This window comes from Nelusetta ayraudi, unplaced genomic scaffold (assembly GCF_046127955.1).
Source record: "Nelusetta ayraudi isolate G7.1 ecotype Tasmania unplaced genomic scaffold, CSIRO-AGI_Nayr_v1 ptg000021l, whole genome shotgun sequence".
In the NCBI taxonomy this organism is placed as follows: Eukaryota; Metazoa; Chordata; class Actinopteri; order Tetraodontiformes; family Monacanthidae; genus Nelusetta; species Nelusetta ayraudi.
Genome location: NW_027466071.1, coordinates 3,082,604 through 3,109,295, shown reverse-complemented (window position 1 = coordinate 3,109,295; position 26,692 = coordinate 3,082,604). Strand labels below are relative to the sequence as shown.

The window sequence follows — 26,692 nt, the reverse complement described above, 5'->3', positions numbered from 1 at the left end:
CCCCTCACCCCCGCCCCCGCCCGGTCAGTCGCACCCTTAGACCCCGCCCCCCTCACCCCTGACACTCCTCAACTTTTTAAAAACAACATGATTCTTCTTATTATTACTGCACCCTAGACTGTCCCCCGTCTGTGACCTTTGACCTGTCGGACCCGACCCCTTCAGTCCAGTCCTGTCCCGTCCCGGTGCTAGCGGGGTCAGACGAAGGGGCTGAGCAACACGTCACTCTTGTCTCTCTTGGAAATTTCAGTCAGCTCGTTGTTGTAAAATAGGGAGTTTGACGCCTAGTCTGTAGTTTGTGTCTGAACACATTTAAGCTGCAAAGCGTCGGCAAAAGCCGAACCAATGCAAAAGTGGGCGCAGAGTCTTTCTCCACGCCACTCGGCCGACCAGACGGTCAGACGGTGAGTGAAGCTGATGGATTGTGATCTCACTCGCCTCCTCCTCCTCTCCTCTCCCCGCAGTTGGTATACGAGTTCTTCATCCGCTTCTTGGAGAGTCAGGAATTCCAGCCCAGCATTGCCAAAAAGTACATAGACCAGAAGTTTGTCCTACAGGTGAGTGCGTTCCCCATCCACACCTCCAGTCCAGCTGTGATTTCTGATTTCTTTTTGTGACTCTGTGACTCTGACGCTGAATGTGGCTGTTCCTCCTCTCAGCTCCTGGAGCTGTTCGACAGCGAGGACCCCCGGGAGAGAGACTACCTGAAGACAGTCTTGCATAGAATCTACGGCAAATTCCTGGGGCTGAGGGCTTTTATACGAAAACAGATCAATAATATTTTTCTACGGTGGGTGGATGCTTCTGCTTCTTCTCTCGTTGTGATTATTTTGCCGTGAGCCAGTTTGAAGGCAGTAGAGGTAGAGAGACGTTTTTGGACTCACTTAAAAAAAAATTTGTGTCAATATGAAATATTTTCATGAATATTTATGTGGTAAAAAAAAAAAAAGAAAGAACTTGAAAGAATGATTTCTAGTTGATTATTAAGAAGATGAAAAAACAACTAAACTGTTCTGCTTGCTCCGGATGCGTGTGAAAGGCTTTTATCCTGAAAGAGATGTCGACTCAATGGTACGGAAAAGGATGAGGGCCACAAGAGGAGAAATAATTAAGATAGAATTTCTTTTTCTTTTTTTTTTTAAAGTTTCCAATTCGAGAATAAAGTTGACGTTAAAAAGACAAAATTCCGTGAATAAAATAGAAATTTTGCAATTCATATCAACGTGAAGTAATTCAAAATATGGAGTAAGTCTAGTGGAGAACTTCTGTTTTCAGCAGTTTACTTTCAACTGTGGATAACTGGGAATAGTGCAAAAGAAGGAAAATCTGGTTGCGTGAACCAGCAGTTGACGTCACATCTGCGTTGACCTACCGGCGCTCGGCTGCTTTGCCTGGCGGCCGAGGGAGCCGCTGGAACTGAGGGATGGGACTCCGTGATCGCAGTGTTTGTCTGGGTTTATTGTCGCTGAGCGTTGGTTTAACGCCATGCCAGAGCGTCTGCAGATTCAATCCTCTTGGCCATGCAGCAGCTGGTGCCACCATTCATCTGCGTTGGGGCGCCAGCTGATAAACAGTCAGGTTGAGAATGTTGTACTGGCTCTCCAGAGGAGAAAGTCTCTCGCCTCTGCATCCTGAATTCCACACGTCTCATTGTTCTGTCAGCCAGCGTGCACTTCATCTCCACGCCGCGCGTGTGCGCGCGTGTGCGTGTGTGTGCGTGCGTGCGTGCGTGTGTGTGTGTGTGTGTGTGTATACGCACATTTTTCTTCTTTGTTTTTAACCTCTGCTCTTCTCGCTCTGCAGTTTTGTTTATGAGACGGAGCACTTCAACGGGGTGGCTGAGCTGCTGGAGATCCTGGGGAGGTACGTCAAGGCCGCCCTCTATCCCCTCTCCTCTCCTCTGCTCCCCTCTCCTCTGCTCCCCTCTCCTCTCCTCTGCTCTGCTCTCCTCTCCTCTGCTCCCCTCCCCTCCCCTCTCCTCTTCTCTCCTCCACTCTCCTTGCCTCCCATCTCCTCTCCTCCCCTCTTCTCCCCTCTCCTTATCTCTTCTCTCCTCTCCTCTTCTCTTCTGCTCCCCTCTCCTCTTCTCTTCTCTCCTATCCTCCTCTTTTCCCTTCTCTCCCCTTCCCTTGTCTCCTCTTCTCTCTTCTCTTCTCCTCTCCTCCCCTCTCCTCTTCTCTTGTCCTCTCCTCTCCTGTCATCTTCTCTTCTCTTCTCTCCTCTTCTCCTCTCTTCCCTTCTCTCCTTTCCTCTCCTCTCCTCTCCTCTTCTCTTCTCTTCTCTTCTCTTCTCTTCTCTTCTCTTCTCTGCCCTGTGGGCTTGACTTTACGCTCACGGTCGTGTAGAACTGGAGATCCGTGTCATGAATGGGTAAAAAAAAAACTCGTACTGAGCGACTGCACTCCATCCAAACTCGATGAGGAGTCTCTGCCAGCAGACGTTGCACTCGTCTGCTGGAGATAAATGAATTCTCTTTATTCCTCACTGGCTTTTCAATCCATATTCAACTCAGAGACAGTTTGTCATCATTGTGTCTACAGTTGTACGGCCACTTCTTCCAAATGAGGCCAGATTTTGCTCATTCTTTTGAGAAGAAAAAAACCCCCCAAACAAACGTGTGTGTGTGTGTGTGTGTGTGTGTGTGTGTGTGTGTGTGTGTGTGTGTGTGTGTGTGTGTGTGTGTGTGTGTGTGTGTGTGTGTGTGTGTGTGTGTGTGTGTGTGTGTGTGTGTGTGTGTGTGTGTGTGTGTCTTAATAGACTAGTTTCTAAGTTCTAAAGTTCAGATCAGATTCTGCATGGTGGACTTGCAGTGATGGGGGGAACACCTCGTAGATTTACGTCATAATGCACTACATGAAAAAATCCTTCGTAAAGATTAACTGTGTAATTAATACTTGGAGATTCTGATGAAGAAACAGTGACATCAAGTGGTTACATTGTAGATTGCAACGTCTTTCACTCTCTTACCCTCTCCCGAGCTTGCCAGTGAACTACGGTGGCCTGTGCACCCAAACCTGGACACTCCAGTCGTGGTGGACATTCCGCCTTGACACTGGGAGGTCGAGGGTTCGAACCTCAGCCCAGTTATAGATTTAAAAATAGTTTGTAATCAGTGAAGTCTGGGCGTGGAGGCGGGGACTTGAGAGTTGGGATGGCCCAGTGATACCGCTGGCGGCTCCTTCGGGAGACTGGGGCTCAAATACCAATCATTAATCTGACATGTTTTGGAATTTGACAATCGGTTGGACTTTGACCTTTAATTAGCCAGTGCCTATGAATGCAAAAATGAATGCCAGCAAACCCTCTGGTGTGGCTGTTCCCTTCAGGGTCGCCTCACCCAATAGATTCAGAATTGATGCTCAGCAGCAAATGATTGGTCCAATTAGATCAGTCGTTGGGCTAATTGGACAGCAGATATGCATCATGGGGGTTTTTTCCTCCGACTGAAACTCTCTGTGATTCCTCCAGCCAGACAACAGCGTGTTTCTCCGCCACTCATTGATCCTCCTCTCGCTCTCGCCGACTCACAGTCAATCTCTTGAATGTGTTCATGTTTAATGGATGTGTTTTTCTTTTTATCCCCCCGACCCCCTCCTCAGCATAATCAATGGTTTCGCTCTGCCGCTGAAAGCGGAGCATAAACAGTTTCTGGTCAAAGTGTTGCTGCCCCTCCACTCTGTCAGGAGTCTGTCCCTCTTCCACGCACAGGTGAGTTGTGGCCGTGTGTGTTTTTCATGTTGAGTTCCTTTAAAATAAATGAAAGAAAAAAAGAAGGGAAATCTGTCTGTAAAATACTTGGAGAATCCCTCCAGAATAAAACTAATAGCATAATTGCAGCAACAATACGGTAGACTGGAGATTGGCGATGGAGATTATATTGATTACAAAGAAATAAAGAAATAAAATAAAGCAGAGTCCCGCAAGCGGGTTCAAAGATGGAAAGCCCTTCTTGACCTTTAGCTTCTTCTGTCCCGAGCTTGTGTTCTCACCTATACCTGTATCTTCTTCCACAGTTGGCGTATTGCATTGTACAGTTCCTAGAGAAAGACCCAACATTAACAGAACCGGTAAGTGTCACCCCGCATTTGGTTAAAACTGGGAAACCTCTTTTTTTTTTCTAATAGTAAAAATACAAATGCGCACTCCAGTCAAAAGTTTGGACACACCTTATCATGCAATTTATTTATTTATTTATTTTTTTCATTTTTACAACTTTCTACATAGCAGATAGATACTGAAGACATCAAATACTGTATATGAGCAAGATATCTGTAATTATGTTCAATAACTCTAAACATGCTTTTTCTGAAAGAATTTCAATATAAAAGGTCTTTCGAGTTATTTGACACTTTTATTGTTTCCTACGTAATTCATTCCTGCTCATATGTAGTTTGTAGGCCTTCGGTCAGAAAGTGCAACGTCAACAGTCATCATGAGAATGAAAGAAAAGACATTCAGTTCACAGGGTTGAGTCCAAACTGTTGACTGCCGCTGTGCATCTTGGATCAGCCTGCTTTCTATTGTAGCAGCAGATCCTCTGAGCCCAGCTGCTGTCATCACAGCCAGTGGTTCAGTGGCAGGTCATTCAGAAACAGTGCAGAGTGCGCCTGACTGTGGTCAGAAATGTAGTTTCATGGAATGATGTCCTACCATGAAGCAGCAGCAGCAGTGATTGAATGAACAATTGAGGGAAACATTGAATGAACTCTTGCGTCGTCTCTTCCTCCTCCCCCTTCCCCTCCTCCTCCTCCTCCTCAGGTTATCAGAGGCCTATTGAAGTTCTGGCCCAAAACCTGCAGTCAAAAAGAGGTGCGTCTCCTTGTTTGCGGCCGCTCGCTGGCTCACTCGGTCCTGACCCTCCTCTCCTTGTCCCCCTTGTGGCCGCTCAGGTGATGTTTCTCGGGGAGCTGGAGGAGATCCTGGACGTGATCGAGCCCACGCAGTTCGTCAAGATCCAGGAGCCGCTCTTCAAACAGATCTCCAGATGCGTGTCCAGCCCACACTTCCAGGTCAGTGACCCCCACACCGCCGAACCCTCACCAGGAGCTGCCCCCCCCCCCCAAAATCACACCCTGGATTTTGACGTGTGGTGGTCCCCAGGTGGCGGAGCGAGCTCTATACTACTGGAACAACGAGTACATCATGAGTCTGATCGAGGAGAACTCCAGCGTCATCCTGCCCATCATGTTCGCCAGCCTGTACAGGATCTCCAAAGAGCACTGGAACCCGTGAGTGTCGCTGCCCGAGTGCCCCGGGCCCAACTCGCGTTGTTTCAGTCAGTGGTTCTCAGTTGCTTTTATTTTCAAACTGTTTCCAGTTTGAGAATAAAGTTGAAATTTCGAGGTGAGAGTCGAAATTTTGAGAATACATTTTGAAGTAAAAAGGACGAAATTATGTGAATAAAATCCAAATTTTTGCAATCAATGTCAACAGGAAGTGAACTCAAAGTGCACCTGGTGGGATGCACCTGTTTTCAGCACTTTACTTTCAACTGTGGGTTCATCCACCCTCCACCCAATCTACTCACCAATTTCAACGTTGTTTCCGTCGACTTTATTCAGCAGATTTTGTCTTTTTTTTACAAAAATGTTTCCCCCGAAATTTTGACTTTATTCACAAAATCTGAACTTAAAACTTGAACTTAAAACCTCAATAAAAATCTCCTTTGTGTATAATTTCTTTCTCTTGCTTTCATAGCCTGTTCTCAAAGGCGTTATGATGCCCGTAGCCTCGTGTCTGAAACACAGATGGTTCAAAGTTAAAGACGATGCTAGAAACCGAGATAGTTCTACGCCAGCGCACATTTTGACACAGGACGGTTCGACTCCGGCGAAACACAGACGTCTGCAGATGCTTCCATGAGCTGACAAACTTCACGGGTCGCGTTTGACCCCACTAGAGGCTCCAGTGCTCTGACAGTGTGTGTGATTGCCCCCTGCAGGGCCATCGTGGCGCTGGTCTACAACGTGCTGAAGGCCTTCATGGAGATGAACAGTACCTTATTCGACGAACTCACGGCCACTTACAAGTCGGACCGCCAGCGGTAAGAGGATTAGTTGCCTGGCGGACCAAATATAATGAACACTGCGGACCAAATTTGGCCTGCGGGCCAGAGTTTGACACCTATGGCCTGTTTTATCCGCCAGTTTTTCTGAAGTGAAAGAAACTAAAATCAACTCTCGCTGCTTGTGTCTCCCCTCTCTCTCTCTCTCCCTGCCTCCCTCTCTGTCTGTGTGTCTCTCTCTGTATCTCTCTCTCTCCCTCCCTCCCTCTCGCTCTCTCTCTCTCTGCAGTGAGAAGAAGAAGGAGAAGGAGCGCGAGGAGCTGTGGAAGAAGCTGGAGGACCTGGAGCTCAAGCGGGGCCTTATGAACGACGGGATCATCCCCATTTAACGAAGAGAGCGCCGCGCTCCCCCCCCCCGCCCCCCCTCCTGTCCCCCACCCCTCACCCCTGTACCCCCCCATCAGCCATGTCTGTCCCAGAGCTCTGAGCGAATCCCCCTCCTGAAACCAGGCTGCAGCCTCTGTGGGGTTCAGACGGAGCGAAGCATCGGCTGCTTTCTTAACACCCCCCCCACCACCACCACCTCACCCCCTCCCCCCACTCCCACCCTTTACGTTTTCGTTTTTCTTTCCTGTGTTTGTGCGACTTACTTTACAGTAGATTCATCACGTCTGTTTTCATTATTTCAACAGCACTGTAAATATTTTTTTTTCTTTTATCCCTGATATTATTGCAAACAGGAAAACAAAAACAGTAATAATAATGATAATAATAAAAAAAAAAAAAGAAAGAGAAAAAAAACAGAAAATGAGAAAATGACTTGTGTGGGAGGGGAACTGAGACGACAACAACAACAAACAACTTTTGGACTGACGGACACGAAACAAACAAACTCTTGGAAAACAAAAAAAAAAAAGAAGATAGATTGATTTTTTTCCCTTCATCTCACTCAGCTTCAGTCACTTGTACATTACTTTTATTTTCCCGGTCGTCCTCTTTGCTTTCCCTCTCGTCGTTATCGGCTTCATCCGTTTCGGTTCCATCCTCCTCTTCTTCCTCCTCCTCCTCCTCTTCCTCTCTAACAGTGAGTCTCCCTTCAGAGGGACCCCCCCCCTCCCCTTCCTGTTTCCCAAACAGGAAAAGACTGAACAAAAAAGAAAAAAAAAAGCCACAGAGACTTTGAATGCGTTTACATGCTGGATTTTTTTTTTTTTTTTTTGGAGTCGAGAAAACTTCACAATAAAAGCCACCTTCCGCACCTCACCAGTTACATGCTTTTAATGTGAAGGCGATGATGAAACGCCCTGGTTTGGAGTTCAGACCTGCTGCGTGAAAAAAAAAATCCTTTTTTTCTTCTCCTTTTTCGTCGTCACTTGTGCTGTCGGAGCTGCTCGTCGTAGCGTCACTGGGGCTCCTCCTCCTCTTTTCTTTTGTTCACTTTGATTCCATCTAGTGGTCAAACAAAAGTGATACCGATTTCCAAAAAAAAAAAAAAAAAAAGCGAGACTCCTACCTACTCGTCATTGCATTTCGTCAGCGATGTAATAACAGTGTAACGATCTGTATCATTGTAACAATGTCATGGAAGATGTGTGGAAAGGAAACCTGATGGGTTACACACCCCCCACCCCACAGTGTAGTTCAGCCAGCCAATCAAAGTGTGCTGTCCTGTCTGATGTATGACACCTTTTCATTGGTTCATGTGAAGCTTTTTTTCTTTTTCTTTCACCGCCGGTGATTCTCTGTCAGCACTGCAGCCCAGTCGCTGTTTTTCACGCTTTCATGCTTCAATGGTTGCAATCAGGTTCTTACAAAGTGGGGGAACAACAACAACAACAACAACAACAACAACAATACGAAAAAAGAAAAAAAAAATCTGCAGGTAAACGCACTCAATTCTTCCTCCCCCACATTCTCTCTCTCCCTCGTCCAGAATTGGACCGTTTCCAGCACTTGGCATCCCCCACCCCCCTTTTTTTTCTTTTTCACTTCTTATTCTTTTCAATATATGGCAAATCCCCTACGTCCCTCTTCACCTTCCACATTGCGCCACCCCAGTAGTATCAGTCTGGCACTGGTACCCCCTCCCTGCGGCCGCGACGGCGACTTAACTTCCAAAACAAAAAGGAGAAAACGACAAAAATAAACAAAATCAACAACAGTTTTCAGAGGAGCACCAAAACATCATCGGAGCACTTCACCCCCGTCCACCAGGGGGTGGCAGGGGGTCGGGGGTCGCCGCCGCCTTGTTGACTTCACAGTATTACAACAGCGACAAAAAGAGAGAGAGCGAGAGAGAGAGAGAGAGACAACCCTGTACATTGTTATTGAATGCAGTACACTGATAATCTTGTATCTCGTAGTAATTTAGCCTATTGTTTTTTTTTGCTTAGGAAACTGTGGAGAGGAGTATCCAGTATATAAAGAGGTATTATGGAACAAGACTTCCTGGTATTTATGATAGTGCCCCTCCCCCCCCCCCCCCCCCCCCTCCTTTCAGTCTGCTTCTTTCTTTCTTTTTTTTCTGTCTCCCACTCCTCCCCCCTTTCCTTCCTCCCCTCCCCCCACTTTGGTTTTTATCTCATTTTTGGATATTTTGATGACGTTTCTTTTGAGCATTGGATATATATTTTTGTTTTTTTTTTGTTTTGTTTTTTAGTTGGGGAGGGAGGGAGGGGGGCGGGGGAGGGGTTAGGGGATGGGGTGGGGTGGGGGGGGTGTAGAGAGGGAGGGAAAGCTCAGAACAGACCACTTTGTCAGGAGTGTGACAGTCGAACCTCCCCTCCCCCTCCCCCCTCCTCCCTCTGCAGAATTGATGTGTGCGTTAGAGCGGCCCAGATGTAATATGATTTTAAAAAATGGAGGAAAAAACAAAAAGATAAAAAAGGGTTGGAGAAATACAAATGTTTAATTATTTTAAAAAATAAAGAGATATTAAATTAAAAACCTGTTTTGTGATAAAGCTCAGATGCTGGACTGCTTTATTTGCTGGGTTGGTGGGGGGTGTGTGTGGAGGGGGGTGCTTTATTATTCATAAAGATCAGTCTGACCGCATGCGTGATAGTTATCAGGTAGATGGTGATCAGTCACCTGGTTGTTGCTGGCTGTTTTCTGCTTGCTGGCTTCAATCTCTTGCAGGCAGATTTGTCCAGTCAGAAGCAAAGTCAGGTCCAAATTGTTAATTTTCAGTTCAATAAACCGGTTGCAAGACAATTAAGGGGGGGGACTTGCTCGAGGAAGTGATTTCAATCCCTGTGAGGCCGTTTTTGTGCTTATGTTTTTCGTAGGATAGCTTCAAACAAACAAACAGATAGAAATAAAGTTTCTTTTTAATAAAGCCTCTCACAACTGGAGGCCCATGCTGGCTATTGAGGCACTGATTTGTTCTTCCAAGTCCTCAAAGTTTCATTCAGTTTCATAATATTAGGAATTGTGGACCTTTAATAACCCCAGAACCAAGCAACTTCAAATAACAAACTTTTAACACAATTGCCTTCTATTCCTCTCTGGTGTCTGTGCCCCCGTCTCCTCGTCCCCTTCATCAAGAGTCCACACTGGAGACCATGAAACCAAAAGGAGAGATGAAGCACTGTCTTGACCGGCTGTGGGGGGTTGGTTTCCTACCTCAAAACCCATGTTCATGTTGCACATGTTGACCTTCATGCAGCGTGTCACCTGGTGACTCAGCGAAGAGCTGCGGTCCTCCTCCTCCTCCTTAAATAGTAGCAACAGCCAATCACTCTTCAGCAGCTGGAAAAAGAAGAGAAGAGACACCCAGGGGTCGACTGAGCCACTTGGTACCCGAGAGGACACGTTGCGGACAGGGAAAACGGAACACAAATGAATACATAAAAAGACGCAACACAAAGTTTCAGCGTCTTAGCCGCCAACATTTAACCGCACGCTGCTTGTGCACCGTGCAGTCTGGCTTGGAACCAGGTGTTTCAGCAACGTGGACGAGATGACGAGATGACAAGATGACCCTTGTAACACATCAACAGGACAAGAACGACAAGACTGCAGTGCTGGTTTTCTTATTTTTCCTTATCAATAATAAGCAGCAAAACAAATACCATTTGTTTATGTGCCGCCAAACCTTCTGAAACACACAAAACAACCTCTCTGGCAAACATTTAATGACAACAATTGGGACTGAGTAAAATTTTGAGGGTGCCCTGAAGTCCCCCCCCCCCCCCCCCCCACGACTGTATCTCCTGGCCGTCTATTGATACAGTAAATTTATTAATACCAAAAAAAAAAAAAATCTGGCAATAAGTATTGATAAGTTCTCCATTAGTGATGATTCACATGAATTACGATGTGTTCAATTTCAAATGAATGTGCGTCTTTTGAGACGAGTGCCTCAGCTGGGAGGTTGACCTCTGCTGCTACTCCGTGGCTGCACCTGGTCACTGTCTTTTGTTTTTTTTTTGGAGGCAACAGACAAGAATTGCTGAAATTTTGTCTTCAGCTAAAATCATCAACACGACTTCAACTCATAAACATAAATTAGAGCTAACCCTCACTGTGCACCCTAAAGAATTGCTTTTCATTGCAATCATGCATTTTGAGTGGCATAAGCACCTAAATAGAGGCAGCTTTTGCAAAATTTAGTGAGCATTTCTGTTTTCTTTAACGCAAGAATAAGTAAATTAGGCAATCTAGATTTTTAATGAAGATTTTTAAAATAAAAAAGCAGTGGGGCTGTATATATATATTAATTAAAAAAAATCCTCAATCTACCACCAGAGGTCAGCAAAGGCCTGTCAATTCGAAATGTTTGACGGAGAGTTCAGTGGATGTAATGTTTATAAAACTTAATAAATAAACAAATACATTGAAAAAAAAATCTGTCTCTTTGAAGCCCCACGGTTTTTAGCTCTTTGTTGAAATAACTTATAAACCTAATAAAAACACTGGAGAAATGTATTAAATACAGCAACTGTATTACTTGCTTCCTATTAATATAATTTCCTCAAATTCAGCGGACAGGATTACAAAGCTTAACGGACCGCCTATGGCCCTCAGGTCGTAGTTTGCCCATGCCTGTTCTAAATAAAAGGGGAACCGAAACTAAACATTCGGGCAACTTCATCCTTCAGTCGCGCGCCAACATTTTATTAGCCAAAATACTGAGATTTGCCGACAAACAAATTGCACTATGGTCCCCCCCCCCCTTCCATTCTCCATCTTTTCAGGCTTTGCAGTTTCTGCTTTGTAATGAACGCCACTAACGTCTTCATTATGTAGATACCGCCGAAACAAAGTTGAGCTCTGTTGAGGTGAAGCTAGTTAGTTAGCCAGCTAGCTAGTCGGGATCTGCTCGGCTGTAGCGACAACAAGGCGGCGCAAAGCCAAACGAAGACGTGCTCGTGGAAGTGGGTGGCGGCCGGCTGTGATTAGCACCGTGGGTGTCACAGTGGTGCCGGCGGAGCTGCCCACCACTTTTCTAATTAGGCTCACCTGTCGAGCGGCGAAACGCAAGGCAGTTCGCGGGGGGATGTTTTCCCTTCAGAGGGCCGTCTCCCCTCGCGTTTGGGCGCCGTGTAATTACTGGAAGGTTCTCGACGCTTCGCAGCACAGCGGCCCTCCAGGGGAGGAGAGGTCAGGTGGTGGTGGTTGAGAGGGGGGGCAAGGCCACGGTCCACTGTGAGTGCTGTTGTGATTAATTAGCCCACCGTGCCGTTAATTCACCTGATTAGCCGTCTACATTGACAACCCCATCATTGACCCATTGAGCTCTCTCTTAATACGCGTTTGTTACCTGTGAGCTTGGTGCCATTTATATAGTTTTGTTTTGGTTTTTTTTGTATTTGAGGAGGCGGGAAAAGTTCTTTGAATTCTTTTTTATCACTTAGAATTTGCTCTACAAGCAATACGAGGTGACGATGCAGTGTCGAAAGGTTGAGTGCCCTTGGTTCACGCGGTTTTAATGTGGAAGCCAATCCACCGCTTCTTTATTTGGGAAGGAAAATTCGACTTCTCCTTTATAAGCATATTGAGTTTGGCATGAGAGTTTATGTTGTAGTAATTTCAGAAGACATAGTAACAGATTTCAGTCCATATAGGGGGATTTGTGCCCGAGCTCAGTGGCTCCCTGCCTCCTGCCTGCATGTCTGGGTGAGACTGATTAAATTGAAGCACATGATTAATTAATTCCAGGGAAGGAATTCAGGTTATGTATCAGCAACGGTGGAGTGAATCAGGTTTAGGTCAAAAAAAAAAAAAAAAGGTGCAGTTTCATCCTTTGATTGGTAATTGGAGGACAAGACTCATAAAAGAAGCCATTTGAATTCTTTTTATTCTACTTGAACATTCTTTGTTTTAATTTGACAACTTGTTTTATTTTATTCCGTCTTTATATCGAGATGATTTTATTGCTTGTATAGCTTTTCTGTTTTGGGCTATAAATAAACACATTAGACTGGAGTTGGGTAGAGCGAGTCTTTGGAAGTTTAATAGTAAAAGTGTGTGACAAGATTTTTAAAAAAAATAAGAAAGGAAAAAGTGAGCCCCTGGACTTTACTCTGCTGAAGCTATTCTCCTTTTTATTGCTTTTCATTGTTATTGCTCACACTTATATTATTTTAAGTTCTTGCCCTCATAATATTAGAAAACGAAACTCATCCTTTTGCCTCGAGCTAGTCCGCCTTTTCCCAATTTGCAGTTCTTTTCTTCCCAGTTCCCCTCCCATCTCTGTTGTCTGTTTCTGTTCTCTCTTTGGCCTCTTCGGTTCTGGGCACGTCCCCCTTCCCTCTCCGCGACTTCCCCCATTTCAACATCTGTCCGTTAAACCGTCTTTCTCTCCTTCTTTCTTTCTTGTAAGTCTTTAATAAAATGTTCATCCTCTTTCTTCTTCTTTTGCCCTTCTCTTTGTCCTCCAGCCACATCCGTTCATCTTCTTTTTCTTTCCTGCTGGCAGCATCCATCCATCTGTCGGGCTGTTTCCTCTGTCCTCCTTCAAGAAACGAGTGTACAGATATCGATATAAGCCACTAATCCCGTATCGCCTCAGGCGAATCTCTTCCATTTTGTGATTCTTGATATAAAAAAAAAAAAAAAAAAAAAAAAAAAAAAGCGAGGCGCTGCTGAGAATTTGCGTCCACATTAGCACTTTGTGATGTGTAAATGCAAACGCCTATGGGGATTTTCCCATCAGAGCGCCGAGGATGTAATGCACACGCACATTACGGGGAGGGTTTTTGTAATGTTAATGAGATCTGAGGCGGTCGTGTTGTCGCGCTCGTTTGATGAATGTGATAAAAGCTGTTAACCTTTCTCTCGTTTTTGCGATGGAGACGATGAAAAAGTGTTAAACGTATGGAGCCTCCCACTCGCCTGCCATAAATAATGCCGCTGCAGGAGCCACGAGCCCCCACACACACACACACACTCACACACAGAAAAAGGTATACAAATGGGTTGTGTGTGTGTGTTTGCCGACACAGTAGCTGTCTGTATGTGCACATACACACGCACACTATTGGCACGTGTTGCTTCTTCTTCAGCGTGGTTATTAATTATGTCGGGGAATCACGGTGGTCAGCACAAACACATGACTCATAAGTGTGTAGGCTGAAGACCGGAGACGTCTAAACGCTGATCAAGACCTCCTGATGCGGGGAGTCGGAGTCGTCTGCCAGAGATCGTACGGCAGAAATTGGCATATGTGTGTTCAAGTGAGTCATCCGGCGGGCGTTTGGCCAAGAGCTTAATGCAGTGGGAGTTTAGGCGTCCTTTACGCTGCTGGAGCCAATTGATCTTAAGACAGCGCCCACTTCCTCAGACCGTTTCCACTCTATTCTTTGTTTACAGAAGTAGACAGAACGTTCTGTGGGGGGGTCGCCAGCGCTGCCACCTGGACGAGTGATCCTAATTTGTGAGGCACTGATCAAGAGTCGGACTCAGAAGACTTCGTCCTTGCATAGTTCCTGTTTTTTTTTTGTGCAAATAATTTGTCCAAGTGGTGTTCCAGTGGGCGCAGTGGTTAGCGCTGCCGCCTCACAGCAAGACGGTCATGGGTTCGACTCCAGGGCCTGGGACCTTTGCGCGTTCTCCCTGTGTCTGCGTGGGTTCTCTCCGGGTTCTCCGGCTTCCTCCCACATTCCAAAAACATGCACGTGAGGTGAATTGGAAACCCAAGATTTACCATAGGTGTGAGCGTGGGGGTGAATGGTTGCTTGTCTTTGTTAGTCTCTATGTGGCCCTGCGACGAGCTGGCGACTTGTCCAGGTCACCCTGCCTTCAGCACTTTCATCTTCATTATGGCGACTCTTCTGCAGTGATGTTCGAGCCACTGTCATGCAAGTTTTCTTAAATGCCATTTAGGAGGAAGTGCAGGTGATTGGACACCTGGAAGAGCGATGCTGTACCTCAGGATCTCAGGATGCACTCCGCACCTTGACTGCAGATGGAGTGAAGATGAGTGGTGATGCAGTCAAACGTGCCCACCAGCTCCATTTTAAACGGAGCTGCTTTAATAAGTTATGGACCATCAAATTATGGACACCCCCCCCCCCTCTCCCCTCCACCCTCCTCCCCACACACACACCCACCTCCTTTCAAAGTATCATTTATGTCACACAACTTCTGTGTTGTGATTTGGCCTGGTGTTTATGTCATCCAGATGAGTGGATGATTTTCTTCTACATTATTCATGAGTGTGAAATGAGATCTAAGAGTGTGAGTGTTGCACAGCTGTTGGGAGACAGTGTCATAGCGCACACAGTCACAAACGGCGCGTCGCCATCTGCTTTGTGAAATTAAAAGCATTAAAGGTACACTTCGTAAACGCTCCCGGTAATGCGAACACACCTTCGTTCCAGTTTTTATTTCTCATTGGTTTGCGACAGGAGAGAGAGAGAGAGAGAGAGAGAGAGAGAGAGAGAGAGAGAGAGAGAGAAAGAAATCCAGGCTTGTCTTGGAATTGATGCACTCCAATGATCAGGCGGTGACGGATGTCAAACCTCCCCTAACCCAAACTGTAACCCTAATGGGAGGTCGGATCAATGGGCAGTTCCCAGTTGAGACAGCCAGGACCAGCTAGCTGGCTTACGCCTTAATGCTGGACTGTGAGTGGATAAGCACTTGTGAGAGCTGGACAGACTTAACTAAGCCTGGAGGTCTAATGGCTGAAGGAGGAGAGGGTAAATTGCCGAATCATCTGCAATTTATAATGTAAATTTGAATGGCACTGAATTGCCTTCCTATAAATGAAAATGAAACACTGTAGAATCAATGCATAAATTCTGTCTTTTAATTTAAATCTGTATCGTGAATTGTTGCTATTCCCACCAGCTTGTGATTACACCGAGGCAGGGGTATTTTTAGGGTTTGACTTCAGAAAAACTGGGCCACCCTACTGCCTCAGTTAATTGAATTTGTCTCAAATAGGTCTTTTCTAATCAGGTTTTCGATAATTACTAGCCTACATATTTTCTCCTTTTCTTTATTTTTGAAAACTTTTTCTAATGTGCATTAAAATGTATCAGGAAATTACAAAAAAAAAATAATTTGGCTGCTCAGTAATTCAGCCTTGACCGAAATGCTCATTTAAGACTATTTAGGTATCTTTCCTTTTTTTTCCCCCCCCTCTTCCCTGCTGTGCGTTCCTATGGAGTTAATGAATCTCTGTAGAGGCAGCAGACGGCCTGACAGAGCTTGTTTATTGGAAGGGAAAACCTGGCGTCACGCCAAGAGAGGTCAGAAAATCCACAGAGGACACTAAACATCCATTTTGGCTGTTTGAAGGCAGTACATCTAAATATTTAACACGACTTAATGCACCACACTGAGAAACAGACTGTCAGATCTTGTAAAAACCACTCCGTACCCTCCTGCTGCTGCTGCTCGCGCTCAGATTCCTCGCCCAGAGTGGCAGTACGGACCCTCCTAAAAATCTGGATTTCTCCCCCACAATCCCTTGCTTTAGTCAGACTTCCTCCTCTCTGCTGCGACTGGAAAATCTTCTGACCCATGAATCCAGGATCTTGTTCACGGCTGGATGCACCCGAAGGGGGGCTGAGTTGCTGTGGTGCACAGAATTCCTGCTGCCTCTGTTTGGTTGATTGTCGCTCTCGCCAGGTGATTTCTCGTGTCGAGACATCTGTTCGCAATGAGTAATGTTTGACTGGAGTGCAGATGAGGATGAGTTTTTTTTTTTTTTTTTTTTTTATGACAGCACCACGTGTTTCATCTTCATATCGGGAAACTTGTGCTGCCGCCAGTTCCTTGATCCGCTGTTAGTGCATTCACGCGTTGATTTTTGATTTTCATCATTCATTGTCATTATTATATTTGACTTGTTCCTTGACTTATAATGGTACAGAAAAAGAAATGCACATCAACGCAGGAGCTCTGGTGTCCGTTTCTTTTTCACCTTGAAGTCATTGGCTTGTTTTAAAGTCCATTTGAACCACACAAACCACCCAGTTGACATGGTAACAGAGGCTGTTAATAGCCCATTGTGGGCGACAAGGTGACTCACTGCATCTTCCTGAAAAAACTTCTCCCGGTGCACCACAGTTGGGTTTCTTTTGCAGAATTTTCCTCCGCTGTCATTTGATACTTTAAACTCAGTCGTCGCAGCGCTCAGTCTGGCAGTCCTCACGACTTTCCTTCTTGAACTTGAAAGGGCAAAGAGTGCACATGCTCACCATAGAGGAGTATCTTGAAGAAGCCAAAGGCAAAATAAAAATCTCTATAAAAGTTAGATAATGATCATTACATGGTCATTTCCCCTCCTTTTTGCTGGCATTCTTTGTATTTCATTCACTTTACCCCCTCATTTAACTGGATCTTATGCCGATGCGTGTCTCTTCATGCCACTGAGGCCGTGTCTTCTCAATTTAGAAGCGAGGAACGAGCCAAACTCTCCAAAACTACCGATGAACCTGAGCTGTCCAATCTGGAAGGGGAAGGCAGGGAGTCAGAAACTGCAAGACTCGCATCACGGCCGTAATTAACGTCAGCAGACACAAAGCAGGCTACCTGAGGCTCCTCCTCTGAAAGCTTCCACACTGTCGCCCGGAAGTCTCCAATTCAAACAGCCAAGGAAGAGGTGCTGAATACATCAGCTCCCCGTTCAGGCTCGCTTTGGGTAACGCCTCAAGAAAATCAAACCAAAGACAAGGAAGTCTCCCAAAGACAGCGCGAGAGAAGAAAAAAAAAAGGTGACAGTCTAAAACTTTAGATCCACTAACTTTCCTGAGACAGGTCGACTTCTGAAAGGTCCAGTGTGAATAATTTGGCCCGATTTACAATTTTTTATCTTCTTGTGAGGTACTCTCATATTATTTATCATTATTGATTGGCAGCGTCATATTTTTTTATTTCTAAGGAAGCCTGGTGTGGACAATCCAGCCCTCCTGACATTGTGTTTTGTATTTGGGTGAACGCACAAACAAACAAACTAACAAGAAGGTGGACGAGGTTGCCAGGTTTGTGTGTGCAGGCCACTGTAGTTCACTGGCATGCTCGGGAGAGGGAGTGGGTGAAAGAGCGCTGCAATCTAAAGTTTAACCACTTGATGTCTCTGTTTTCTCTCAAAATCTCCAAATATTATACATTTACCCTTCAAATTTTGCACCCATGAAAAATTTGACGGCTCTTCACCGTCAATGCCAAAGAGCATCTTTCATGTTGCTGTTGACCCTTTGTTTGAGCTTCGGGTGCCGACAGTTAAACAGCTTGTCGGAAGGGTTCTGTGGAGGAACGTTACATTCAGCAACGTGTGCAGAATCTGCATTCAGTGAGTTGGATCATTGACTCGGGGGAAGAAGCACGCGATGCTGATTTGTGCACCCGGGGAGCCGGAGTCTCTTGGCGGAAGCACTGGGATGGTGTGGAAGAACGATCGTTGTCGCGATCGGAGGAAATATCGACGTGACCGCAACAGGGTGATTTCAAAGAGCCCGCCTCCACCTTGTTACAATAATACAAGCTTTCGCCCTTTGATATAAAAAAGATCATTGGGGGTCAAAACATGCCCAATGCTGACCCCGCCCACCACGTGACTCCAGCTGTAGGTCGAGATTCTTCCCACTGAATGTATTGACCAGAGCAGCAATTAAAGCCTCTGGTCTCAGTCCCCCTGTCTCTCCCCATGTCTGAAGTAGACAAAACCATTTGTGCGATACAGTCACACCAATGTGTCCACCACCCCCACACACCTTTTACAGGTTTAGTCTTTAATAGTAATGGCAGGGCTTTCTAAAGGACAAGGATCTCCGGCGCTAGTTTGGCAGGATCGTCTGTGGTCATCGCTTTGATATTCAATCCCTCTTGGCTTTTTTTAGGAGCCACTGAGCGCTGGCAGCCCTGGTGGAGAGCTGGACTAATTAATTTTGAGATCAATAAGAAGAGATGCAGCTCCTTCCAGATGTGAAGGCGGCATTGATCAGGTCGATTCCCTCCTCCCCCCCATTCTTTTCCTCTTCCATGTGAGGTGTTGGCGATGGTCCCGCTGCTCTACCTCTGATCTCCACACTGTGGCTTTTACTGGGTTTTTTTCTTCACATACACCAGAGCTGGAAATAACTTGCGCTCACACAGAGCGCTGCAGGAGCAGGATTCTTCCTCTTGCCTCCTCTAATCGGGTTTTTGATCCCCCTCGATGAAGTGATTCGGTGGAGTCTCTTTGGGGCCCGACCATCTTGGAACGGGCTCATTGGACTCGAAGGCTCTTGAGTGCAGCGAAAATTTCGAGGCTGCCTGGCCCCAAGCGCCTGTTTCACATGAAGAATAGCGAGCCCTCCCGCTGAATGCTGATTGGGCATAATTGGGGGTTAGTCACGAGGTGTAATTAGAGTGATTAAGGCCATCACATCCCCTGTAGACGCTCTCCTCACCGTCCAGTGCTGCTGATTCTGCGACACGTGCAGACGTCTTGCAAGCGACACTGATCTTCAGAGTTACAGACGCGCACTTCAGTCTGGTGTTAAGGCACTCAGGATCATAAATAAGTGAAAAATCTTATTGCTTTTTGCACGAAACGACTTGCAAAGAGCGCCGAGATGGAATACAGCCAGTCTCACATGACATGCCTGTCTGTGAAGAGGACAAACAAGCTCCCACACAACCTGCGTTCTGTTGCTTTTCCTCTCAGAAGTTCACTTCGGAATGAGTTTTATCAATTCTGGGTCTCATCTTTCCCCATCTCGATATTTTAGCTGATTATGTCCCTGTCAGTTAATGATGCCTTCCTTCTGTCCCTGATGATGATGATGATGATGATGATGACGACGATGAGACGAGATGGAACTTTGACCAATGATGCTTGTTTGCTCATTTGATACCAAGTCCCCACTACACTGGAAGTCACTGAGGATGTCGAGAGGCGGTTTGTTTTGGTGTACGTGCATTCACTTCATTTCAATGACACGACTTCATGATCAGATTTTCTACATAGAGTTTTGTGACTTCCTGCAGTGTCACTACCATAAAGGTGTTGCTCCTCGGCAGAATCACTGCTGAAGTCTGTGTCCGACACCTTGTTAAACTAACCTGTCAGCGTCAATCTGATGTCTGCGTGTATAGTTTGATGTCTGTCAATCTGGATGAAGGCCGATCTTCCCCTCCCTGATTTATGCAAACCTGTTACTGTTCTGCTGCAGCTCCCACTACCCAAACTACCTTGGTTTAAATCCCTGACATTTCCACTTTCTGCCACTGAGCAAAGTGGAACCAAATAGTTTCAGATATCTTTCCTGCCATTTTTCTTTTCTCCTGGAAGGGTTTCTCTGCTCCCAGTTGGCCACATGGAGGTGGAATGGTGGTGCTGTAGTTGCAGGTACTGATTCATACACCGCCACTGCATCACATGCACAGCTCATCCATAATTCACAACAATTTAGACCCGTTTTCTGACATCATGGAAAACAATTCAGAACAAGATGATCACTAAAAGTCTACAGCACTTCCTGGGTACTTGCAGGCTGCTTCGTTGAATTCTTATAACAAACTGAGTTCACCAGTGACAGTCCACATATGCAGCTCAGGCAATTAACAATCCAACGAGCGCCCCTCACTGGCGTCAGTGGCGGCCAGCTGCCTGACGGCCCGATTTTAAGATGTTCTAATATGGTGAATGTCTAAATGGGTCCCTATGGGTCAACATTTATTGAACAATATGAGCAACACGTATGTAACAGTTCACTGTAACTTTACCCCGCTGCCGTGGTAGGAGGGATTCCGTTTAATGTTTAAATTGTAGGACAGAAAAAAGGGAAAACAACAGTTTCAAAATGCACCCCCTAAACTTTTAGTGGTGCGACAACTCCTCCCAATAATTGCATCTCGTAGGCATTCGCACATTCGCCTTCGTCTTGGGTAAACCTCCAAGCGCTTGTCTGCAGTGATAAACAGTGGTGGAGCACAGGAGGGGCCCTGCTCGTCAGCGCCTCCTGTTATACAGCAGCTGTCTGACCTGAGCTGTCTCATATGTTTGCTGCCTCATGATGCAAGTTCACCAATTAACAGCGTCCCGCAGGAGTGTTTGCCGCCGCGCATATTTACAGCGTGCGCGCACTCTCTTGCTCCCAATATGCTGCCATATTCTCAACGGCGTCAGCGGCTTTTTAACAGGTGCGGCGGTGAGACGAGTCATTTTACAAATCAAACTCTGACGTTCAGACCCACATTAAAGCAAACGTGTCAGACGCAACAACCGGCAGCTGTAATATATCTTACTTACGAAGAAACTGGCAACATTTGAGCTTGAGCAGTCAAACAAAACTTTATTCCCTGTATTTAAAAGCCAGGAAAGTATTTAAAAAAACAAAACAAAACAAAAAAAACCTCCCTGGTTGCTAAAGAAACGACCAATAATCAATCCTATCGTCCTAACAGGTTAAAGGTTTAATGTGTAATATTTGGAGATTTAGAAGAAGAAACAGCGACATCAAGTGGTTACATTTTCCTGCGTCTTTCACTCTCTTTCCCACTCCTCAATTTGCCACCGAACTACGGTGGCCTGTGCACCCAATCCTGGATACCTCGTCCACCGTCTTCTTTGTTAGTTTATTTGAAGACGCGAGTGCTCACCCTAAATACGAAACACGCTGTCGGCCAATTGGATTGTCCACCACAGGCTTCCTTAGAAACATGGTGGCGCAAGATTGCAGCTAGCTAGGAGCAAGACCCTTATTGATCTGTTGAGATTCTTTTTAGATATGTGAACCGTTCTAAGGGCAGGAAAACCAAATTGCTTTTATTGTACTGTGAGTATACACTTTAATGAAGGTATTTATAGGCAGTATATCAAGCTTTTACCAATATAACAATCATAAATCAGGCCAAATGATTACACACTGGACCTTTAAAATAGGAGCTGCAGAGTTAAATTCAGGTGTGATTGTTTGAGACTCGATTGGCAGGTAAATAACTGACGTGAGCTGAAATTGGGGCCCGGCAGGGACCCACAGTGGAGCTGCAGGACCCTCAGCTGTCCTGTGAGGGTCCTTGGCTCTCAGCGGCCCCGTCAACCCTTCATATAAGCTAATGAGCATTCCTCCAGGACTCCAGCAGCTGGCCATGTTTGCTTCCATTGTATCTAGCTCTCAATGAAAGAATGGATGCGATGGTTTGCGACGCTCTCTAAACTCGGGAAAATAGGGCGGAAAGAAATTAGCACGAAAAAGAGGACAGAAAAAAAAATTGGCACCAAAAACAGAAATAATTACACTGAAAAACAGATTTTTATTTTTTTTTGCCAAGTGACTGCAATAAGCTTCGGTATTAGTCCTAGTATCCTATTGAAAAATTAGTTGAAATCAGTTTGGTTGTACCACTCGGTTTGTGTGTGTGGAATATATATATATATTAAAAAAAGGGTTGTTTTTTTTGTTTTTTTAATCTTGTTATAATTGCCCCAAGGAAATAATAATAATTAAAAAAAATATATATATATCATGTGACAAAAAAACAAAACCATTAAACAGATGATCGTGCCACGCATGCGCCCTGACGCACCGGTCGTGCAGCGGGGTGCAGCAGGAGCAGCAGCGGCGGCGGCGGCGGCGAGGCTCTCAGTGCGCCCCGAGCAGCCAGAGCGCGCAGTTACAATGAGCTTCACCACCGGAGCGACTGAGAGCCAGCGACGCCACCGAGATCCGAGCAGCCGCAGACACACCGCCGCCGAAGCAGCAGCAGCAGCAGCAGCAGCCACCACGCACCCCGCAGCAGGATGCCCGGGGGAAAGAGAGGGCTGGTGGCACCGCAGAACACTTTCCTCGAAAACATCGTCCGGCGTTCAAGTGGTGAGTCCGCCGCGCGTCGGAGCCACACTTGGGTGTCTTTCTGGGCGGGATGAGAGGAGGAGGAGGTGGAGGTGGAGGTCTCGGACCCGGACTCTGCTGCTGGAATACTGCTTTTTTTATGTCATCATTTTTAAACGGAGGTTTTGGTGAAGGACGAACTCACACACACTCACTTTCTTGCCTGGTTATGGAGTCCCGTCCTTCACATTTCAGACTTTATCCAGGCTCATTGCTTCAATGTCGTGAGAGTGCGACACTGAGTTTCATCCAGCCTCGCAGTTGAAGCCCCCTATCGTCCCTTTCTGAGTTTTTAAACAGAAGGAATGACCGTCACTCGCCCACCCCCAACAATATACAGTCACACCTGAGCCAGTTGACCCTAAATCAGGCTCAGCCAATCACAACTCGGCATCCCTCCTCTTGACAGTTAGCGCCTTCGACCGATTGTCCCCTGCCAATACGCAACGAGGTGGAGGTGCTTTTTTTTTGTTCCCCCCCCCCCCAACAAGAGTTGCATGATGGTAGGATTTTTCTGTGAGTAATAAGAAAACAGACTCTCTGGTTGCCCGTGCTCGGGCTCCTTGGGCGCCGCTTCCGCTTCCAGCCGTTTGCGCGGCAAAGCGACTTGGCAGCGGCCTGGGAAAAGGCGCGATTAGATTGATTGCCTTCCTCCGTCTTCCCAGAAGTCGGTGGAATAATTGGCCCGAGGGAAAGTGTTGTTCGTGATGACTGGCAGGGTGGGGGGTGGGGTTGAATGGAGATGAGGTCAAGGAGACTGTTCCAGAAACGTGTTTCTGTCCGTCAGTCAGTCCGGCTGCTGCTGCTTTCCTCGGGACAACCCCGTCATGTTTTCTGTCGTCTTGAAAATCATATTTTTGGTTAGTTCTGGTGAATACCGGCAAGCAGCTTAACTATTGACCGAGCTAGTAATTATGAAGTAACTGGGATTGAAAATGAGGTACTTCACAGGCTGAAGGTGTGGGATGTACTGCACTTTTTTTTTTTTTTTTTTTGCGTTTTAGCAATGTTCGCGGCTTCATGTTACTGGAAACGCTACTATTTTCACAGCAGTGCGTTGTGAGGCTGGTGTAATCAATAGGTCACAAGTCACTTTAAAAAAAATAAATTAAAAAAAATGCTGTGTCACTGTGGCTATTCAGAGGCATCAGAAACACGTATGCGAATTGTGTGAACATGGAGGATCTCACCTGGAAGGTTTTTAGTCCGTAAAGTTAAGGCAGTAAACATTATTCAATCATAGATATGTGGTCTCCACATATGATAAATCAATAGATTTCTCAGTGACCTCGACCAAAGGATTTTCTCAGCTTCTCATCCACGCAGACCTTGTAGCTTGTGGACTTAGCTTGGGATAATTTTGAAAAGCATGCAGGAAAAGCTGAACTCCATTCTTTTGTTTTTGCTTGCAGTCAAGCGTAGAAACTTTTTCTCTAAAGAGCAAATCTTTGCCATTCTCGCGAACGCACTGCACTTACGCACAGGTGGAATCGTCATGTGTACAAGGATAATTTTACGTGTACGTCTGATATTGGAAGCCTTGGTTCAATCTGACGTGGCACACCCGTACGATGTGCACATTGTACGGAATACAATGTCTGGAAATAAGCCACGAGCTGCATAAGGCCCAACGTCTTTTAGATATGTGGTATTTCACTCCTGCCTTCCTAAATTTAAAAACAAAACAAAACATATATTATATATATTTAAAAAAAGATCTAGTCTGCTTTGGCCTGAACTCTAAATGACGCGCCCCTGGTACAGAACCTCTTTTGCTTAGGAGCCACTCTCAGACACTTTTATAACATGTTCTCATTGCCCTTCTGAAATTAGAAAGGTTGTCCCTAGAAGGGATAGCTCAGCCATTCGCTCCTCACCTGCTTTGTGAATTCCAGCTCTGGTGACATTTTTCATGTCGCTGAATTTTATGGATGGAAACAATTTGACCCAGTGGACAAATACAGTCGCCAACTACTTAACATAAAAAAAAAAAAAAGATAAATCAAGTAAAACATGTCTCCTCCTGGTTCTGGGGTGTCAAGAGTAAAACAATGTGGAAGTTTCAACACTATGGTTTTAGGCAAAATATTTATGAAAGCCTCCTAGACGGAGGCGCATATACGTTGCGCGCCCGAGATGAGATCAGAGCACAGCCGCCTATATTCATATGCTCCCAGAAGCGGCTGTGTGTAGGTTACCTGGGAGGAAGGGGGGGGAGGGAGAGCTGCCTGTGCGGAGCTATTTCAAACCCTGCGGTGCCTAAGAAATAAAATGTCGCTAGACATACAGGAAGAGTGCTCATTGTTGTGCAGTCTCACTGATCGTATATTCCAGCTAAAGGGTTACAGTCGGTATTTTCTCAATTTCATTTCCTGTTTTTTTTTGTTTGCCTTTTTGATTCAGAGAGGACTGCTTGTAGTGATCAGCACTAACTTCTGGATTCTTCTTCGTGCCCCCCCCCCACCCCCCCATGTACATTAGACTTAAGTGGCAACTGTAAATTGTGTGTCGGTGTGAATGTGAGTGGGGGATGTTTTTTTGTGTTTTTCTATGTGGCCCTGAGAAGAACTGTTGTCTTGTCAAGGGGTAATCTGCCTTCGCACCAAGACAGCTGGGATGGACTCCAGCAAGCCTTTGACCCGGAGTGCTGGAGAAGCAGTGATGGAAAACGGATGCTTGGCTGATGCGTTTGAAGTAACTTTTTCTCTCCGAGTTAGCAGATACACAACAACTTTTAGGAGCAGGTGAACACACGGCTGTGTTGTGCTCTTCCAATTTAAGTGTACAATGTGCCTTTGGTTAGGGGCCTGTAGTTGATATCTTTGCTAATAAAACAAGGTATATGTGTCATTATCAGTAGACAAATCAGACTTGTGAGCAACATGGAGACAATTGATGTTTTTCTCTCTTCTCTCAGTGTTTACTGAGTGAAATCCTAGCATCCAAGCCCAGAAAGGCTGTGTATAATAGAAAATTACATGTATTAATTGCTTCAGCTGAACTGTTCATTTAGAAATGCGCATTTTAATGGGCCAGGAAAGGTTTTTTCTTTAAATGTGGCTTTGGTGGACTAAAGCCTATGTCTTCTTCGGATGTTGTTCGTTTTGCACATTTCAACCACGTCTGCCTTTGAAATCTTCTTTAAATATTGGATTTGTAGTAGCATCGAAGACAATACAATTGTTTCAAAGAGAAATGCATGATTTGAAGGATAGCATAGGAATTCACTATCTCTGACCAAAGTCTGAAATAAGGGTATATTCGGTATTTGGGGTAGGCAGCAGAAAGTATGTAAGTTTTGCCTATGGTAGAGATTTGGACTCTGCTGACCAATGGAGATGACGCTTGTCGAGGATCTCCTCGTATCTGCCTCACTGTGAAAATGGCTAATTTGGACTTGGTTCGCATTTTAAAAAGTGGGATGGTGAGCAGAAAAATGTCATTTGCAAGATGATGGCAGCGCCTGCAAAAAAAAAAAAAAAAAAGGTCACCTGAGCAATTTGCTCTGACCTTCTGAAAACAAATGAGGTCCTCGAGTATGAGGAGAGCCACAGGATGCGGTCGACTCAACGCCCAGTCAGTCCCTGCACACAGGGAGGGAAGAAAACCATTTGTCCTACTACCCAACTACAGACAAGCAGTGAGCTTTGGACTGACATTACAAAAGCAGTTAAGATACACTTATGCATAGACACGGTCCCTTTTCCAACAGTTTAACGCAGCGGGTTTCAAAACCCTCGATCCCAGATACGCAGCACTGAGCCATAAGTACTTTAATGAGAGTGAAATGGCCAAAGTGTTGCCGGCTCTGACTGAAAGTTGAAAAAGACCTCTAAAAGATTTTGAATATTTCGCAACTGCTGCCAACTTATGGTCGGGTCGCACGATGGTGCCTTGTATTAGTCTCTCAATCTATTTCATCACTGATAAGTTGGACCTGACCAGCTGGTGCCTCTTATTTCCCTGATGAGCATACAGGTAAAGTGATAGCAGAAGGATTGAAGGATGCGCTGGACTCACAGGCTCTCAGGTTTATTTAGCTTAATGTTGTGTTCTTGAAGTCAGAAATGATTGTTGTTGACAACCTTTTTCAGTTTTTCCATTTGCATTACAGAAAACCTATTTTACTTGGAAGTACTGTTTACCATGCATACATTATTTCTGTAGAAGGCCCTCAGTTTAGGCAACTTGGCACTGGGCACTGGGTTCCTTCTGGTGCACGTCAATGCCCAGCCTCATGTGGCTGGAGTGCATCAGCAGTTCTTCAGGCTTGAAGACATTGATGCTATTGACTGGCCTGCTCCACTGAATTCCAGGCACCTCTTGGACATCATGTATTGTAGCATACACAGCCGCCATGTATCATGGCAGACTGTCACAGAGCTAGCTGATACCCTGATCCAGGTCTGGGAGG

At 45.7% G+C, this 26,692-nt stretch overlaps 2 protein-coding genes across 4 annotated transcripts in view; both read left to right on the top strand.

Annotated features, from left to right (window-relative positions):
- ppp2r5eb (protein phosphatase 2, regulatory subunit B', epsilon isoform b) overlaps positions 1-9,222 on the top strand; it is a 37,585-nt gene extending 28,363 nt beyond the window's left edge. For both annotated transcript variants that reach the window (XM_076027696.1, XM_076027697.1), the window contains 10 exons: positions 465-557; positions 660-790; positions 1,804-1,863; positions 3,600-3,708; positions 4,014-4,067; positions 4,759-4,809; positions 4,890-5,009; positions 5,101-5,228; positions 5,942-6,043; positions 6,294-9,222. In XM_076027696.1, the coding sequence (XP_075883811.1) occupies positions 465-557; positions 660-790; positions 1,804-1,863; positions 3,600-3,708; positions 4,014-4,067; positions 4,759-4,809; positions 4,890-5,009; positions 5,101-5,228; positions 5,942-6,043; positions 6,294-6,393 (948 nt within the window). In that variant the 3' untranslated portion in view covers positions 6,394-9,222. The remainder of the gene's footprint in view (positions 1-464; positions 558-659; positions 791-1,803; positions 1,864-3,599; positions 3,709-4,013; positions 4,068-4,758; positions 4,810-4,889; positions 5,010-5,100; positions 5,229-5,941; positions 6,044-6,293) is intronic.
- Positions 9,223-11,403: 2,181 nt separating this feature from the next.
- The window catches only part of kcnh5b (potassium voltage-gated channel, subfamily H (eag-related), member 5b), a 118,439-nt gene continuing 103,150 nt past the window's right edge, over positions 11,404-26,692 (top strand). The window contains exon 1 of one of the 2 annotated variants that reach the window (XM_076027695.1): positions 11,404-11,653. Coding sequence is in view for 1 of the 2 variants with exons in the window: in XM_076027694.1 (XP_075883809.1) it covers positions 22,188-22,260 (73 nt within the window). In the remaining variant the exon portion in view is untranslated. Of the gene's footprint in view, positions 11,654-21,975; positions 22,261-26,692 lie in introns of those variants that run through there. The other variant, XM_076027694.1, reaches the window with a different exon arrangement.